Source organism: Papaver somniferum, chromosome 2, assembly GCF_003573695.1.
Source record: "Papaver somniferum cultivar HN1 chromosome 2, ASM357369v1, whole genome shotgun sequence".
Classification (NCBI taxonomy): Eukaryota; Viridiplantae; Streptophyta; class Magnoliopsida; order Ranunculales; family Papaveraceae; genus Papaver; species Papaver somniferum.
In genome coordinates, this window is record NC_039359.1 from 190,394,525 (window position 1) to 190,412,906 (window position 18,382).

Consider the following 18,382-nt stretch of genomic DNA (forward strand, 5'->3'; position numbering starts at 1 on the left):
TCAAAACTTGGTACACCATTTTTGGTAACACCATTTTAATGTCTTCTGTGTCCTCGGCACCAAGTGAACAAGAAGGGACCTCATCATGGGCTCCAAGAATCTACAGCCTCATGACTTTAACCAGTTGTACTGTAGACGAGCAAACCTCCCCACATGCATATTTGATAAGCTGATGTAAGAACTTGTTTGTTTGCAGCTGACTCGGCGTCTGAATCTGAGTCAACCCCTGACTCGGACCGAGACAGCAGTCAGACCGTTTGTTTTCCATTTTGAGTCAGATCTGACTCGATCTATGACTCAGACATAACCCCTGACTCGGACTCATTTGAGTCAGGTAACAAAATACCCCTGACTCATGGGACCAAACCACTGACTCACTTATTTCCGAGTCAGATGAGTCAGATCTGACTCAAAACAAACATATCGACTCAGATCCAGATGAGTCAGGTGATTTCACTCAGATCCAGATGATTCAGATCCAGACGACTCAGATGAGTCAGGAGTAAACAAACATGGTGTAAGTCTTCATGGACATCTGGACCAAATTAAGTACTCAAAGTCCATATTTGGAATGATAGGTTTTTTTGTTCCCCGCGGCAATAGCAAGAAGTACGTCGTCTTCCTTATACTTCTTCTCATTATATTTTTTCTTTTTGTTTTCTTTTCTTTTTTCGACGAAATCCGCGGTTAATTCTCATCCGGTCCATATCACCTGCTAATCCGTGGATGTCAAATCCGCGAGTAATTGGGTCGGATACGGTTGGATTTTCCAAATCCGCAACTTTGACGAATTGAACGCGGGTGACCCCTAATCCGCATTCGTCCGTCCGTTGCACACCCATAGTGCTGGGAACAAAAGTTGCCTAATGACAAGGATTCAGAACAACTTCAGGTTGAAATTTGTCATTATTTAACTTCCTGAACTTTCGAATAATCAATCAAAAGAAAAGACAGACCGACATTCCTTGTTGTTTATTTTTCATGGATTTCGCATTAATATATTTTATGGATTTTAGGAACGGTCCCCGAGTTATAACCCAAAAGGTGTCACTATCCATTCCCAAAAAATCCGTCAAAACAAAAATAACACAAAAACCCCAAAAAACGAAATTTTGATGAAATTAGATGAAACCTCGTAGAATCCGATCTGCGAAACCTCATAGATTTGACGAAAACCCCAAATTTTAAAAACTTGATACAAAAACCCCAAATTTCAAAATTGGTATCATCAAATTTTATGATGAAACCAAAAATTGGTTTCGTCAAATTCTATGAGGTTTCATCAAATTTTATGATGAAACCAACATCTATGAGGTTTAATGAATCCCAACATTTAAATGGGATTTTTGTACCACAAGTTTGGTCACCTTGAGTTTTTATGACTAGTTTTGTTTTAGGAATTAAAAATTGATAGAATCCGATCAAATGGACTTTCAATTCACCACTTTCTCATTTAAAAATGTCAAATAATCTATTCTTTCACAGAGGAAATTGAAAGGGAAAAAAGATTAAGCTGGAAAAGAACCTTCCATAGTTATCCTAAAATACTATCTGAAAAATTACAGCACAAACTGATATGAATTAGAAGAGAATAAAAGAAAAGAGTAGAATACTCGAAAATTGGTTTCAGTTGATCTACAACCAATTTGGACAACTGCGTGCAGTTTCGCAGATGTTGGTTTACCAAATTATAAATCTGGAAGATGTAACACAATCAAGATGATTAAAGCTTCAAATTTTTTAGGGTGGCAGTAAGCAGAGGAAGCTTGTTGGAAGATCTCTTCTTGTAGTCTTTCTCCAAGGCTGTTGCAGCCAGAGATTGCAGCTCTGTCCCTTCTTTCTCTTCCTTGTTACAGCCTTTTGTCAGCTGCCCAATGGCAGAGCTACTCTGAAGAGCAGAACCAATACAACTAACATAAGCATAGGATAGGGTATCAATAGTCTATACACAACTTCAGGATAGAGAATGAGAAATCTCACCAAGCAGATACCATAAAGTGCTCTGGTGTTCTTTCCTCCGGTCAAGTCTATGGTAGAAGCATAGTATTTTTTAGCATTTTGAAGATTCTCTAGACCCCCAATTGTGTAAAGTACCTGATGAAAGCATAATAAAACAGCGGGTTAGTTGTTTGGCTCATAAAATAAAATGAGTAGTATTTTGAATAAATAAACATAAAAAATCGGTTGATTACGAAGGAACTAAACTCACATCGGCATATGCTAGATGGTACAAAGGAACTGTGGGTTGACATAATATCAACTCCTCGTAACAGAAAGCTGCTTGCTTATACCTGATAGAGAACAAACATATGCTCTTAACTCAGAAGTGAAGGACTAAATAGCGTCTAAAGGGTAAAAAAATTAGCCATGATTTTTATACTCATGAAATTTCACAGGTATCTCACATTTGTAGTGAAACATAGATTTCAGCAAGTTCTCTCCAAGCATCATGATCTGCCATAAATCTGAGACAGAAACCACTGATCTCAGTAATCCAACCAGGTTTCATATAGAACTAAAAGAGATAACATAAACTAAAAACTAAGATACTCCATCTGATTCACTTACATTTCCAGATACTTATTCAGTCGGGTGATAGCTTCTGAGATATTCCCTTGTGCTTTCGACATGGCAATTCTCCTCTTGTGAATCACCTACAAAGAGAGGAGTGAATAATAGAATATCAGTTAACAAATTCTTGAAATTATATCAATGTATAACCAGCTTATTCTAGTGGCAAATATAACGCCAATGATTTATATAATAACGATATAATTCTACTTACTTGATCAAGCGGGTTATCCTCTAGAAGGCCTTCATAAATATTATCTGCATCTTCATATGAACCCTTTGCTTCTACCAACATACCTTCTAGCCTGCCTGTGAGTTATTGTAGAAAAAGTAAACGATTCAAGGACTATCACCATCAATCTTGGAAGCAATTTCAGTAACTCTGAAGCCTGAACTTAAATTATTATAATGTATACACACAAACACTAACTGAAACAGAAAAAAAGGCATAAACACGAAGGACTCACCAACTCTCAAGCTTTCAGGGAATTTCTTTTGTAGAACCTTTACACAATCCTACACATAATTTTTCACAGATTACACCAACATAAATTCAGCAAATTGAGAAATATATGAACAGATAAGTGCACTAGAGCATAAGTGCTCACACCTAAGATGGCACTGATGACTGATGCCAAATTCATATACGTTACAAAATCAAACGTAAGAATATTTGGAAACGATGATTCATAAACTGTCAAAATCAGGTAGGAAACTGTGGCTAAGTCTCTGACAGTATCTCGAGAGGTCATTTAAAAAGTTTAGGGGTGGAAAATGATGTGACCTTCAGAGAGAAAGACAAGGTAGTCCGAAAGTTATTTTTTATTTCCCATGAATTGCTATCCTGCTCGTTTACAGAAGGACTGGGCAAATGGTATTAAATTGAGATATTTCTTATCTACCCTTGACAATAGAGAACATGTCAACCCCAATTAATGCAAAATAATGTACGTTTTAGGAATCGACAACTCTAAAGTTTGTTGCAACTTCAAGTCTTTTAGTCACCCGGAAAGCAGAAATGACAAGTTTACAGTGAAAAGGAAACAATAAACATAAGGGCAGATTCATGATATCAGATGCACAAGAAAAGACTAAAAGGGTAACAACCATTCCATATGGCCACGTATAGCAGATAGTACACAAGAAAAAACTCATACCATTGCAATATCAGTTCTTTGGCAGTCCATAGCTGCGATTGCCACCTGCTCGTAAAGAGTCCACTCTACATTAAACAACACATCTCCATTGGTCAGACGTTCCAAAAAATTAGGAAGGAACCTAATAAAATGCTAAACTTGCTGAATGTCAAACTGACTTAGAAGGACCAATAACAACAAATTTAACCAAATAAATAAAATGTCTAACTGAATTAAGTTCAAAACCTACTTTGACATTCATTAGAAGCTACGTAAAAGTTGCCTTGATTGGCCATGGTAAAGCGGAAGCTACCTCGAATCATCATACATAACAGTAGTTTTTTATGTCTGAATATGGTGGCGGAACCAAAGGTGGGCACCCCTGGCAGTTGCCTCACCCATTTTCCTCCAAAGATACCCCAGTAGATTTTAAAATTTAGTCCACCAGTAGTTGACCAGTGTGACTAGCCATGTACCTAGCGGGAGAGCCTGATTCTTCTGGTGGAAAGTTGACATATGAGTTTCTTTGAAATGCCCAATTGTTTACTATGATGACATATACTACTTCGAGTGTTTGTTTTAATCATGCTTGCTTTTGAGAACTTCTTTTAGTAGAGGTTTAGAGAACATATGAGTTTCTTTTATGTTGCAATTCGAAAGGGAGAGACAAAGGTAAATTTCAGGACTTCAAATATATATGGGTGATTTCAAAGTTTATTTTATCATCCTAATTCTTCCAGTGCCTGAACTACACCTTCCCATTCTATCAATTAGCCATGACTAAATCCATATTCCACATTCTACAATTTGGCACATTACTTTGATTTCAACTCTCTTAAATTGTCGCCTTCCACCATCCACATTGAACAATGGAGTGTGTGCGTTGAAATTGTACGGCTTAACCTATAAGTAGATGACAACTACAAGTTCACTATTCATAGTTCCAATCTTTTACTTTCAATAATCCAACATTTGAATGTCCTGACACTAACTAACCATACTCGAGTAAAGTGACCATAAATAAAGTATCCTACCCAATACCACAATTCCAAAATTTCACATAAAAAAGAAGAAGAAGAGATCGTAATAATCAAATAAAAAGAAGGTTACCTTCTCCACCAAGTTTGGATCGCTTCTTAGAATCATTTAAGATTGATAACCCATGTTTCAAAACCTTATCAGAACGCCTAACCTTGAGTTTTCTAACAAGACAAAGATATTCCCAACCACCACCACCACCATTATCAACTTGATTTTCAAGCCTATTTAACTCCACTTCTTCTGTTGCTCCTACCATCTCTCTCTAAATCGAAATTCAGAAAACCCAAATTCTTGACTGCGAAGAAAGAGAGGATCTAGATGGGAGTCAAGGAATCTTCTATTAATTCTCTCCTTCTCTCTCGAGACGGCTTTGTGATGGATCTCTCTAAGGAAGAAGAAGAAGAAGAAGAAGAAGGGTCGAGATGTGGAATTGACTCGCGGAGTTTTGTTTTAACTTTCTTTTCCAATATTTATTCGGAATGACTATTACGACCTCTGATCCAATATTGTGTTTTTGGTTAGATACGTCACATACCCCTGGGAGTGATGTGATTCATTACTCATTTTTACTGGAAGCAGTGAAAAAAAAAACGGACAGTACTTGGAACTCGATATAGTTTATCAGTCAAACAAATGACGCTAGAAAGTTTCGTATATGCAACCAAATACAAGATCCAATGAATTACCAAATCATGAAAAATATAGATATGCAACCACTGTTAATACAAGATCCAATGAATTAGCAAATCATGAAAAAGCTACATAGGCTCAGGTAAGGTACATGAAACTTGAATCACAAAAAACACAATATATGTGTGCACATATAGCCCATGTCTCTACACTAGAAAATCACTGATTGACTACCATCCCAAGGTATCCTCAAATTCTCAGCTACATAGGAGCTATCCCGGGTTTGAGATAGGAGCGAGCCATTGACATGACCAGATAACATAAGAATTTTCTCATTGGTTTAGTGTTTTATGGAAGGCCACCTGCAATGAAAATTCAGTTTTTCAGCAATAGATAAAAGATTTTCAACCAAAATAACAAGTAAACAAGCAAAAAACCCCAACTTGTGAGGACATACCGAGGTTGATGTTTTTAGCAGCTCCCTTATGGCCATCGTGGCATAACAAGAAGATGGAAGAGTTAAACCTAGCTTAAGAGCAACTTGGGATGGCTGAGAATCACAAATTGAGTCCATACGGGATAATCCTTCTTCTGCCCCATCCTTTATATCATTGTTATACTCTGTTTTGAAATCTTCTGACCGCTTTGTGTTGTTGTCAGCATGATTCTTGCAACTGCTTTCATTGGTAAAGTCTTCTACTCCTATGTTTACTTTTCTTGATTTTGTAATTACATCCAAATCTGTCTCTGCAAGTGGGAGATTAACATCTGTATACCGCAGCAATTCCCTACAGCCCACACAAATGAAAACAAATAAATCGGAAGGAAGAATGTACATGTACACAAAAATCCAGATGGAGGTACAGGCAAATTGCATTACAAGAGGAGATATGTGGAGAATAAAAAAGATGTACCATTCAAAATCAATTGGTTTCTGAAACACCCGCCTATAGCCTCCTATCATACTCGTTATAGAAAACTCCCTAAATGTGAAATACAGACGGGGCATTATTAATATCAGAGCAAGGATATGTGTCGCACAGTGAAAAAAAACAGTTACACTTTTTAAATAACTCACTTGGAACTATGTACACATTCTGTCAAGTTGATATTGTCCTGGGATTATCAAACAAATGAATAGATAAGAACAAATGATTGAAGTTTTTAACCACGTCATAGAGATTAAATGAGAACGGAGATGTATAAAAGGAGCACCTTCTTTGCCAGATCATGATAAATTTCAGCAACATCGTTCATCGGATAGATGACTCTGGAACTGCCATTAGAAAAAAGATATAAAGATCAAGAAATAACAGTGAAGAATAAAAAAATAGAAGAAACAATAACTCTTGCTAGGCCACTCTTACCCAGGGAGAGGGAGTACAATATCCTCAATTGAATATTCTCCCTTGAGAAGATGCTCAGAATTTACAACCTGTAGGCAAATAACAAGTTTTTTCGAAATATTAGCCTTAATAACAGTAAGATGTATTTATTTAAGAATGATAATTTAAGACCACGTCTCTGCTATTTCTTTCATCTTTATTTTTTCTTACCATCATCAGCTAAATCCCATAAAACTAATTACCCGCAGGATAAGAGAAAACACGAGAATCAAACACTGGATTTTTCAATAAGGTGAGAAATAACACTAGTACACATTGCTGGAAAAGTGAATAGATTTATCTCCATAAATTGGAGACACAAATTACAGAAGTGATTTTTTTGCACCTTCACAGAACTGACAATTTCTTCAGGAACTGCTGCTCCAGAGATCTCATCCAAAAGGCCAGAATCCCCTGCCTCAATAGGGTTATCATCTTCACATTCAGTAATAATGGCTTCAGTCACTTTCTCAGTAGAATCTTCTTTACAGAGTACCAAATCTCCTAGTATAACTTGGGAAATCCCTGCAATGGATCGAACTCATCAATAACAACACAGTTGGAGAAGCATGAAATAAAAAGACAAGTATAGAGGTTCCCTGACTCGTCCTTGATCCCTATTCCGAGTGCTTGTTACACTAGATTTATCCTATAAAAGCAAATAGAGGGTGGCACTGTGTTTACGACTTTATGCATCTCTAACAAACCTGTCTTAACTATCTCTTGCAATGGCCTATCAATACAGCATCTCACTTGTTTACCTATATATGACATACCTAAAGGTATGGAAAGAACAGTGACGAACACATACCATGCTTTTGCACTCTAATACTAGCCGCATGGTTCCACAAGTAACTTTGGTAACTGTGCACGTACCTAAAAAACACAAAAGAGTCTATAAATGAGGCATACAAATGTAACACCAACTTGAATGAAAAATAGAAGCAACCTAGGATAGCGAATCTTTCAAGGGAAATGAACAGATGTCACAATAAGAAGTTGGGACTATAAGAAATATGATGACCAGCTAATATCACATTATTATAGTTCTAAGATCCCTAATGTCACTTACATCATCCTCAGAGTCCTCGGTATAGCCTTCAGGGCCTGCAAGTAGTTCCCAGGGCATTTCTTCAAGCACTGGAGCTGGTCGAAGAAAGACCAAATCAGATATTATGTTAACCACAAAATGAAGCAATATGTGCATGCATAAAAATAACATAAATAGGTCCCCGGAAGTTATCAGAAAAGGTCCAGATACATGAAATTACACAAGTAGCAGTAGAATGCCAGGGAACCTACAATAGCTGTTTCGGCAACAAGATAACGGGGTAATTTCCTTAGGGTCCCATCAATATCACCACTTTCCTTGTAATATTCACGAGCCTCTTTGACGATGTCCCGCTGTTTTTCCAGAGTTAAGTAGCCAAAGACGACAATTATGTGGTTCCAAATGATACACTAAAGCTTCTTTTTACTGTTAAAACGAAAGGATCAACTGTTTCACCAAACTACATGACAATAAAAGGATATCCCCTTCTCTTGGATCAAGAATCATGCTAACAACAGTTTTCCACTCCCCTCGAAGTAATGCTGCTCCAACAAGGTGAGTAGGCACCGAACCACTTCCAAAACGCTGAAATACATTAAAATGTAAAATCAACAAACCCTTAGCAACAAAGCCGTATATGAGCTATCACAGTCTCACAAAATGCATAAGATATCTAGGAACATATTGCGCGACAGACTCCAAATTTTTTTTAAAAATGATCCTTTAACTGGGCTGAACAAAGTGGGACCCATGTGCTATCCAAGAGGCTAGCATCAGATAGATCCACTGGGCAGGGGTTATATATCAAAGTGTCTTTAGTGCTGGAGATCTTTGGGATGACCACCCCATACTGATAACAGCAAATGGGGATCCCAGTATGGTGTATGAGTGATAGGTGAACCATTTCATCCTAAAATCATGTCTCTATTAGTATATCATTAAATTACGTGTAACAAAATATAGTATATGGATTATACTTGCAAACCGAAGTAGTTGATGAATCCACTCCTTCCTAATGAATCTGCAGCGGCTTTTATAGTATCCTCGGAATCTGCTGTAACTCCTCTGAGAAGATACGTTAGTGTACCATGGTGGATGTTAAAACACGGGGAATACTTAATAGCTGCTGTGGGAGGTACAATGAAACATTAAAAGCTTAATCATGATGAGAGAAGTCATTACCTCAAAGTAATTGTAAATCGATTTCCTTGGAGCTGCCCAAGAAAAAGTCCTTCCTTGACATAGCTGGAGACATTATGCATTTTTCACATCGGAGCACTTCGGCGTTGTATGATAATCTACAGTTACAGAACTAAATATAAAAAGCAAAAATGAAAGTTTTTACTTCAGCTTACCAAAAGTCTCCAATTTTGATACCGATTAATCTACCATTCAGGCTTGCCAATTTTTTTACTGGCTGCTTGAAAACAGTTACCTTCATAGGGGGAAAAAAATCCAAATGTCAAGATGAATAATCTAAGTCATCAAAGATCATACTGCTTTGGTTCTGTGAGTATTGGATGCAAACACCAGGTCAAGAACTTGTAAATATGAGTTTCCAAATAACACAGAGAGGAGAAAAGTTTACCCTTTGAGTTGTTATAGCACGCTTATCCTTCGTACCTGCAAACCCAAATGCCCGTTGCTGCAGGAAAAAAGAACGAAAATGAAAATAAATCAACTACTGTCACTGATATAAGTGAAGAGTTGTCATAACATTTCATACCGATATAAATACTCGTGGATATAAAAATATGACCACTGTTCTCATCCTTGACTACTGCTTAAACGAGAAACAAATCCTATGCTAATATGCGAAGCAACTGTAAGCAATTTTTCTGTCTATCTAATTTTCAGCAAAACCCACCAACAAACAAACAAACACAGGATGTTACCTGGACGCCAAGCATCTTTCCTATCACTCCCAGTGCCTCTTGTGTGTCCTTATTCTCCTTGAAAAGATTAAATCTGAAGCAGTAAGGCAGACAAACATTTCAACAGAAGGAATAAAGTAAGACACAAATCTTAGTAATATCCCCTTAGAGTGGTTACATAATATCTTAGTAATATCCCCTTAGAGTGGTTATGTAATCCATTACCTCATCTATGCTTTAGAAAAATAACAGCATTTCAATCTCACATTTTCTCTGTGTTGGCTAAGCTTCAAATAAACCAGAAAGACAATAATATGGAATTAAAAGATTAGAGCAGTGTCATTTACCTAAGGAACTTGCCCAAGGTCTCCGGCCAATCATCAGTACCTCTACTATCAAAAGGCTTACCCCCTCTTTCTTTCCTTTTCCTAGAACCCCTACCATTCTCACTTCCACCTGAATGTTGCCTCACTCTAATACATTTTGACGCAGAGTCAGGTCCATCAACTGTATCCGTAACTAGAAATTTCAAATTCGCCTTAAAATAATTATGAACTGCCTGAAAACATTTCAAAAATAAATAATACAATCAAACAACACTTCAAACGCCATAAATTAGCTTTAAATGAAAAAATCGATTAAAACTTGCCGTTCTATGAATTTTATCATAATCAGGAGAAAGAACAATCGGGGATATCTCATCTTTGCCCCCGCCCGAAGTTCTTATTCTATGGATAAAATCTTTCAATAAATCAGCATCAGTATCACCAGCAAGTAATCTAAACGATTCAATTTCAGATGTATACGTTGTTTCCGTTTCCGTTTCCGTTTCCTTCTCTTCTTCTTTTTCCTTCTTTTCTTCAACACTCTGGAAATCAAAATCAAATTATTAATCTAATCTAATCTTGACCATCAAATAATTAAAAAAGGGGATTTGCATTTGATTACCTCTGAAGGAGCATCTAAGGAAGTTAAGCGGACAACATTCCCATCGGTATCAACTTCGTTAACAATAAAATCTGCATATCTTTGTTTAAGGACTCCACGGAATCCAGGGAGTTGAGAGATGTAACAATGGATGCCAACATCTGTTTCATCTAATGGCATGATTAGGGTTTCTGTTTTGGGCGCGGAAGAATTACAATAGAGTTTGAAGGCGCAGGGTTTTAGGAGATTGCAGGATTTAAGGTTTGGGTGGGAGAGGATGCCTATGGAAACTGGGAAGGTTAGTGCTTTGTTAATCCACATTTTACAGGGGCTCATTCTGCTATGCCCATGGGGTGTGGGAAGTTTTTTTTTTTTTTTTTTTGAAGCATGGTGTGGGAAGTTTGTTTAATATGTAATCGAGGGATATCATTTTCAATACACCTTATTACATCCTACCATTTATTTTGTTTTACATCCTACCATTTTTTTGATTTCGGATTTTTTTGGTGGTAAGCCATTGCTCAACTCTGATAACCTTCCGGTTTGAGGCCTGCGCATATTATTTGAGGCCTACCATCACAGGATAAAAATAGACATTTCGAAGAAAAATGGAAAATTTCTTATGCAACTATTTTATTTAATGGTTAAATTATTTCTGATTAATTAATATTACTTTGAGTGATTAAGTGATATTTAATCAAATTAATCCTAAAAATAATTATTGTTAATTCATCATCAAAACTTGAAAAAAATTAATTTTTTATTTTAAGAACTCAACCCAAAATTGGTTGATGTTCGTGCAATAATAGACCGATTCTGGGTACAGTTTTTTCTATTGACGAAGAAAACCCAGAATCGGTCCTTATTAATGTACACATAAACCGACTGTAGGGAACATCGTTTATAAATGTCCACATAACCCAATTAAGCCATATTTTCAGGAACAAAGTATTCATTACATAGTTTAGGAAATTGGGCATTACATATATATGACAATTCAGTACGCAAATTCTTGAATCTCGACGTCAGTACATCGTCAATAAACCTCCGAGCACGACGGTACAACACCACATATTCCTTGTGGTGAATGAACTTCTTTTCCCATTATGAATTCCCCATAGACCGTTGAGTCGTTCTAGCTGCAATTAAATGAATCACACGTTAGTAGAACATCAAACGATGACATGGGTATAAAAATATCGGATTTCTCACTTAGAGGAGCTTGTGGATGATGGTCGTACACCATTCTTCTAACTTTAACATACTCCCGCATTACACTTTTTATGTATGCGAACCGAAAAGTTAAGTCTCTCCATCTACGGTCTTTTGGATTCGTGGTGCCTTCATAGTAGAACTCTTTCACCCTCTTCCAAAACATTGAATATAGTTCGTCGGGACGTTCGTGGAAGGCGGGAATAAACGATTTCACGAGATGCATATCTTCTTCCGGATCTCATTCCATTTTCTAGGTTTAGTGTGTGATGTAGGAGTGGCTCAGAGAGGTTGTCCTTATATAGATAAAAACTCAACAACAATTTTTTTTTAAAATCAATGCACATAATCGGTATTTAGAAACGTCAACATAAACCGATTTTTCCTTGCAAAATCTGCCTCCCCACAATCGGTTTATAATATTGCACATGTAATCCGATTACTGGAAAAAACAATACAGAAAAAGTGCAAATTTTCCATACAAGAATCAGATTACATGTTTCAACACATAAACCGATTTCATAGGTTGTCAAAATTCTGGGCTTTTATGTTTCTTCATAATCGTTCTTTAACAGTATCCATATAAACCAATTCTGAACAAAACAAGTGAATGAAATTCCCAAAATCGGTGTACGTGATGAATTCCTAAAACCCGATTCTGGAATTGTAACCCTGGAGAAAAGGTAGAATCGGTTTTTACATAGGTAAACGTTAACTGATTTTGGCTGAATAAACTGCCAGAATCCAGCATTTTTCACACAGATTGTAGTTCTTTTGTCGCGTCTTAGGCAAACATAAACAATTTTCAAAACAAACCAGATTCATACATTCATAAATTTGAGAACATAACCAATAATATTTCGACAATAAATTTAAGACATAAGTTTTGACTCCGTAATTATCCATAGTTAAAGACATAAGTTTGGAAAACAAAGAAACCATTTATTCATCAACATCCCCACCACGACCACGTCCATGTCCAGTACCACGAGCACCTTATCCTCGTTTAGCAAGTCTTTCCTCGCCGACATCATATTGGGCACTGCTAGATTCACCTTGAGAGTACCCATTTAAAAGGACTTCCCTCATCTTTTACTTTTTTTTCTCCACAACCGCTTCCCCAAACTTTGCACTCCGCATCTACATCTTCCAAACTTTTCAATACATCAATCAATTTTTCATTGGCCTCAACATCTTTTCCTTTCCTAATACATAGCGTTTCTTTATTTATCAAATGCCCGATTCGTCTTCTCTGTTTCCATTTTAAACAACAAACATCCAACAAATCATGTTATTACAATTAACAAAACCATAATTGAGAAACAATATGTTAAAGCATTTCTCGGTTGAACCCACCAAGCGTTGATATGTCAAGTTTGGTTATCATATTTGTATATCAAAACTCAATTTGAGTCGCTTGATTAAATATACTAGAGTCAACTTCGTTTAGATTAGATTAGAAAGTCTAGGAATGTTGAGACATACAAGTATTACCTTGAAGACCTGAAAAGTGTGAAGACGTGTCGGCTACAATGAATACATCATCCTTCCGCTTGAGGTTAGTGATACTGACTTGACTTGTTTACATTCCTATCGTTACTTTCAAGTCGTTTAGCTTTGTCCTCTTGTCCTATGTTTGTCCTACCCATCACTTGCATTGGAGTTTATTGCTCTTATTGGATTCCTAAATTGGTCTAACCCTGGAACACGGGTTTGGAAACTCAATTATTCTTTATAGGTGATCATCACACTTACAAGTTTCAAAAGGCTCAAGCCAATCCTCAGAAAAACCCATTCATAAAACCCACTCAAATTCCCCTATTCCACCCCGGATTTCACAATCCCTGCCTCAGCTATCACATGTATTCCCTCTCAGGTTTTCACTCAATTTCCTCCCTATCCCACAATGAATATCCTAGCATGGAACTTTCAGGGAATTAACCAACCTACAACAATACAACACCTCAGAAATCTAATAGCTCTGCATAAACCCAACATATTGTTCCTCTATGAAACATTAGCAAACGGAAATCATATGATGGGCCTTGTACAATCACTAAAATTCCAAAACCACTATCTTGTTCCTAAAATCGGCAAACGATGAGGATTATGCCTAATGTGGAGTAACAACATTAACACCCAAGTAATTCTACACACCCAAAGCTACATATACGCGATTTTCACCCCACCAGCTCCCGATCAAACTTGGATATTCTCTAGCATTTATGGACCACCACCCCGACATCAAGGACAGATTTCTGGCAAACTTTCCCATTGATATTCGCGAACATAACCCCGACTACTCCTTGACTTTTGATCGGAGATTTCAACGATATAATAGATCAATCAGGAAAAAAAAATGAGGCAGGCAACTAACGTATGCTCAAACCCAACTTTTCCTCATAATGATAGACCAAATGGGATTTATCGACATGAGATTTCGAGGCGACCCATACACCTGGACCAACAATCAAATGGGGCAATATAACATTATGGAGCGCCTAGATAGAGCCTTATCAACTCAATACTGGCGGACAACAAAACCTCATGCTAAAGTTACTCACCTACCAAGAATCGCTTTGGATTATGCACCAATTTTGCTACGAACAAAAGCAGTGGATTGTCAAGGTACAAAAAACTACAAATTTGAGCATTTATGGCTAACTCAATGGTATGATTTTCAAGTTGTTGTAGTAGTAATAGGTTCGTTGAGACTTGTGAAAGCAAAAGATTTTAGATTTAATAAAATTTAAAAACAAACAAAACTTAATTCAAGATTGTTAGGAATAACCAAGACACTGATTCCACTATCACACATGAATAAATTATGACAAATAATCCAAAACTCTAATTATCTTTAAGTCCCTTGTTTCTTAATTCACAAATAATCAGGCAAATTCTCAAATATCAATTGTATTCCCTAAACATAGATTATCAATTGACTAAACAAAGTATAACCTATCAGATTGAATCACAACTAATTAAGAAAATTATGCAAACAATTTAAAACTCTGCAAAAGCAGTGATTGAGTGAATTATAAATTATAAATTAGAGAAAATAAAATAGTTACCAATTATTCATGCGTAAATAGCTTCCTCATTGCCTTGGTTGTGGGAGATTTAGCTCATTATCATGTTGGAAACACGCTCAAAAGTTGATTTCATTGCTCAAATGGTGTTTACAAATGATGAAAAGGGAGAAATAATTCAAAATCGGGTTTGTAACGCTTATAATTGTTGCAAACCAAAGAACGATAGAACAATACTGTCGCTGATTCTGTAGCTCTCGACCCACGCATGTGTGTCGTTTCCACTGTTGAAAAACGACTGTCTTGGATGGTATATTCTTCGTGTTCTTCAGATGAGCAGCAACAGAAGCAGGTTTCTCTGGTGATCGTGTTTCGCCTATGTGATGTTCCCAAACTCTCCGTCCACCTTCTATGATATCCCAGCACCTATTTATAACCCAGCAACAGCAAAATCTCACGTAATAACTTCATATAATTCTCCATTATTCTTCACGGCCAGTTTAGAAAATAATTCAGATTTTTGATCTCTACACGCGTTCTGAAGCTTCCAAATTGCCATATTTAACTCCTTCACACTCCAAATAGTTGTTAGGGTCTTCCAAACACGTGCAAACTCCTCTGCTGCTCGCGCAAATCTCGTGATAACCTCTTCCGAGAATAAGCTCCCCTGTTTTCTTCTCGCGAGTTATCTAGCCAAATTTAGCCGATTCCAAAGCCCATACCAATCCAGTCTCGACCAAAGGAAAATTCCCCTAACAGTTTCAACCATTAAATCTCAAAAAATCACGCCCAAACCACTAACCCTAATTATGTTCTTTCACTGCAAAACTTTCCCGCCAAAACTTGGAATTTGAATGAAGAAGATGACCTACCCCTTATCCACGAAAGGGGTGCGAATAACAGGTGGCGCCCTGGGATGCCCCTTAGTAACTGGGTGCCCCTTATCCAATCTGAGAGTCCGCATAGCAAATATCCTCCGGGGGGTGTTCCGCATAATTTTTCGAGCCGATTTTTCCAAAAATGTTTATTGGCCAAAAATACCTATACACAAATAAAACACTATAATTAGTACAAAAATCGAGCGCTAACAATAGAGACACTGAGGACAATTCAGACACAAAAATGTGTCTATCAAATACCCCCAAACTTATTATTTGCTAGTCCTCGAGCAAAACTAATTTAGAAAAATAAAAATGACTACACTTAGCACGTGCAACAAGCCGTTAAACCACTAGGTGGCCCTAGCGGCGGAGTGTTGTCTCCGGAGGGTTTACCAGAGGTGTACCCACAAAACCTTTACTCCAGACCCTAGATATCTACGCAGAACCTTGAAAGGCACTAAAGAATCTCCTTGGTTGGAATACAAACATTGACTATAGGAGGAAGTACCCTGATGCGAAATTCCAATTGTTATACACGAGTTTGCACTCAAGCATACTAAAATTCATATATAAGTGACAGAGCTCTACTCAGATAGTTTCTGTACATCATAACCGGAGTCAACCAATCACATGGAAAGATTAAGAAGATGGATGTAGAGAAAAATGATGGTTTAAAGTGAACGGTGTTTCCCATATCTATCTGAAGGCCTCTTCCAAGATGAACCTATCCCAATGGACTGAGATACCAGTCTGACTAATATCAACACAACTGGCATATACAAGGGGACCAGTGGTCGATAAACCTAACTCTAGGTCAACACAGCTGACATATACAAGGGCACCAGTGGTCGACTTTATTGAATTTATTCCGGTTGGTCTGATGGTCTGGTCTCAACTTTTTTTTAGGTATCTCAATCACCCTAATTCACCCTAGCAAAGGTATCAAGTTGAATTATGTGCCCCACCAAGTCACGTAAAAAATAAAAACAAAGGGATTAGGATTCAACGAGATACGGCGAAACTACCATTTTTTTTTTAATTCTAACACCTGAGCTCTGTGCTTTTATGAATAGAATCTTTAGATGTTCCCATCTAATCAGATTGGTTCCTCAACTCCTATAACCAAGATGTTCCCATCCCCTTAGATTGGTTAGTGCCAACCTTAATAAGCATAAATTTCTAGGCTCTGGAGTTTATTTATTGCAACTAAAAGCTAACAAAAAGTTTCTTCCCCACCCCAAACTTAAATCTAACATTGTCCTCAATGTTTCTAATGAAAGAGCAATACCAAAAAAGTAACATGAGGAATCAGTAAAGAGAGAAGTCGGAAAGATAGTACCTGGGTGAAGAAAGAAATCAAAAACTAATATACAACATACAATCGCCTCGATGGTCAATCAAGGGTAAACAGGGTCCTCCAGAGGGACCTCCTCAACATCACCTGTAGGAAAGGGCTCTAAAAAGGGTTTCAATCTCTGACCGTTAACCTTCGAAGAACTACTACCATCCGGTGTCTCGATCTCAACAGCTCCATGAGGAAAGACAGTGCGAACAATAAAAGGACCCGTCCACCGAGAACGTAACTTCCCAGGGAAAAGATGCAAGCGGGTATCATACAGAAGAACTTTTTGACCTGGAGAAAATGACTTTCTTAAAATATTCTTATCATGCACAAGTTTCATTTTGTTCTTATACTCCTTAGCACTATCGTATGCATCTCTACGAATCTCTTCCAACTCATTGAGCTGGAGTTTCCTATGGGCTCCTGCCTTGTCTAGTGAAAAATTTAGCTGCTTAACAGCCCAATGCTCTATGTTCTAACTCAACAGGTAAGTGACATGCCTTGCCATACACAAGTCGATAAGGTGACATTCCAATGGGGTCTTAAACGCAGTACGGTAAGCCCATAAGGCATCAGTAAGCCTAGACGACCAGTCTTTCCGATTAGGATTAACTGTTTTCTCTAATATACGTTTTATCTCCCTATTGGAAACCTCTACTGACCACTAGTCTGTGGATGATGGGGTAGCTACCTTATGTGTAATACCATATTTCTTCATCAAAAGCCTAAAAGGTCCATTACAAAAGTGCGACCCTCCATCACTAATTATAGCTCGCGGTGTACCAAAACGTGTAAGTATATTCTTTCAAGAACTCAATCACAACCCTATGATAATTAATCTTACACGCAACCGCCTCAATCCACTTAGATATATAGTCCACGGCGATAAGGATGTATAGGTAACCAAAAGAATCAGGAAACAGACCCATAAAATCAATACCTCACACATCAAAGACCTCAACAACTAAAATAGGGTTCAAGGGCATCATGTTCTTACGGGAAATGGTTCCTAATTTCTGGAAACGCTCACAAGTAACACAGTAACTATGGGAGTCTTTAAACAACGAAGGCCAATAGAATCCACACTGCAATATCTTAGCAGCAGTCTTCTTAGCACTAAATTGACCCCCACAAGCATGATCATGACAAAAGGAAATAATACTGGACTGGTCACTCTCAGGTATACATCTCCTAATAATCTGTTCTGGACAATACTTAAACAAATAAGGATCATCTCAAAAGAAGTGCTTCACCTCGGCTAAAAACCTAGAACGATCTTGTTTACCCCAATGTTGGGGCATTC

The 18,382-nt window shown here is 37.4% G+C and overlaps 2 protein-coding genes across 2 annotated transcripts; both read right to left on the reverse strand.

Moving 5' to 3' along the window:
• Window positions 1-1,426: 1,426 nt before the first annotated feature.
• Window positions 1,427-5,195, reverse strand: LOC113350057 (ER membrane protein complex subunit 2-A-like). The gene is made up of 9 exons (XM_026594128.1): window positions 4,818-5,195; window positions 3,729-3,793; window positions 3,039-3,087; window positions 2,786-2,880; window positions 2,569-2,654; window positions 2,406-2,465; window positions 2,210-2,291; window positions 1,981-2,094; window positions 1,427-1,888 (listed from the first exon to the last, which is right to left on the reverse strand). The coding sequence occupies exons 1-9, from the start codon at window positions 5,002-5,004 to the stop codon at window positions 1,724-1,726; spliced, it is 903 nt and encodes a 300-aa protein (XP_026449913.1). The 5' UTR covers window positions 5,005-5,195; the 3' UTR covers window positions 1,427-1,723.
• A 231-nt stretch (window positions 5,196-5,426) lies between these two features.
• On the reverse strand, window positions 5,427-10,962 carry LOC113350058 (multisubstrate pseudouridine synthase 7-like). Its single transcript, XM_026594129.1, has 19 exons — window positions 10,637-10,962; window positions 10,338-10,556; window positions 10,036-10,247; window positions 9,710-9,782; window positions 9,403-9,459; window positions 9,170-9,249; window positions 8,997-9,059; window positions 8,792-8,879; window positions 8,297-8,399; window positions 8,066-8,169; window positions 7,836-7,909; window positions 7,575-7,639; window positions 7,110-7,288; window positions 6,746-6,813; window positions 6,594-6,654; window positions 6,457-6,494; window positions 6,293-6,361; window positions 5,836-6,166; window positions 5,427-5,740 (listed from the first exon to the last, which is right to left on the reverse strand). Exons 1-19 carry the CDS (start codon window positions 10,949-10,951, stop codon window positions 5,711-5,713), a joined length of 2,229 nt encoding a protein of 742 aa, XP_026449914.1. The 5' UTR covers window positions 10,952-10,962; the 3' UTR covers window positions 5,427-5,710.
• Between the last annotated feature and the right edge of the window lie 7,420 nt (window positions 10,963-18,382).

Bases quoted from the DNA above. Each gene is read 5' to 3' on its own strand.
- LOC113350057 (XM_026594128.1), bottom strand. From the start codon at position 5,004: ATGGTAGGAGCAACAGAAGAAGTGGAGTTAAATAGGCTTGAAAATCAA. The intron at 3,088-3,728 runs GTATGAGTTTTT...AATTATGTGTAG, and splicing joins AAAGAACTGATATTGCAATG to GATTGTGTAAAGGTTCTACA. The intron at 2,292-2,405 runs GTGAGATACCTG...GTTCTCTATCAG, and splicing joins ATCTATGTTTCACTACAAAT to GTATAAGCAAGCAGCTTTCT.
- LOC113350058 (XM_026594129.1), bottom strand. From the start codon at position 10,951: ATGAGCCCCTGTAAAATGTGGATTAACAAAGCACTAACCTTCCCAGTT. The intron at 7,910-8,065 runs GTAGGTTCCCTG...TTCTTCGACCAG, and splicing joins TTGTTGCCGAAACAGCTATT to CTCCAGTGCTTGAAGAAATG. The intron at 6,495-6,593 runs GTGCTCCTTTTA...TGATAATCCCAG, and splicing joins ATCATGATCTGGCAAAGAAG to GACAATATCAACTTGACAGA.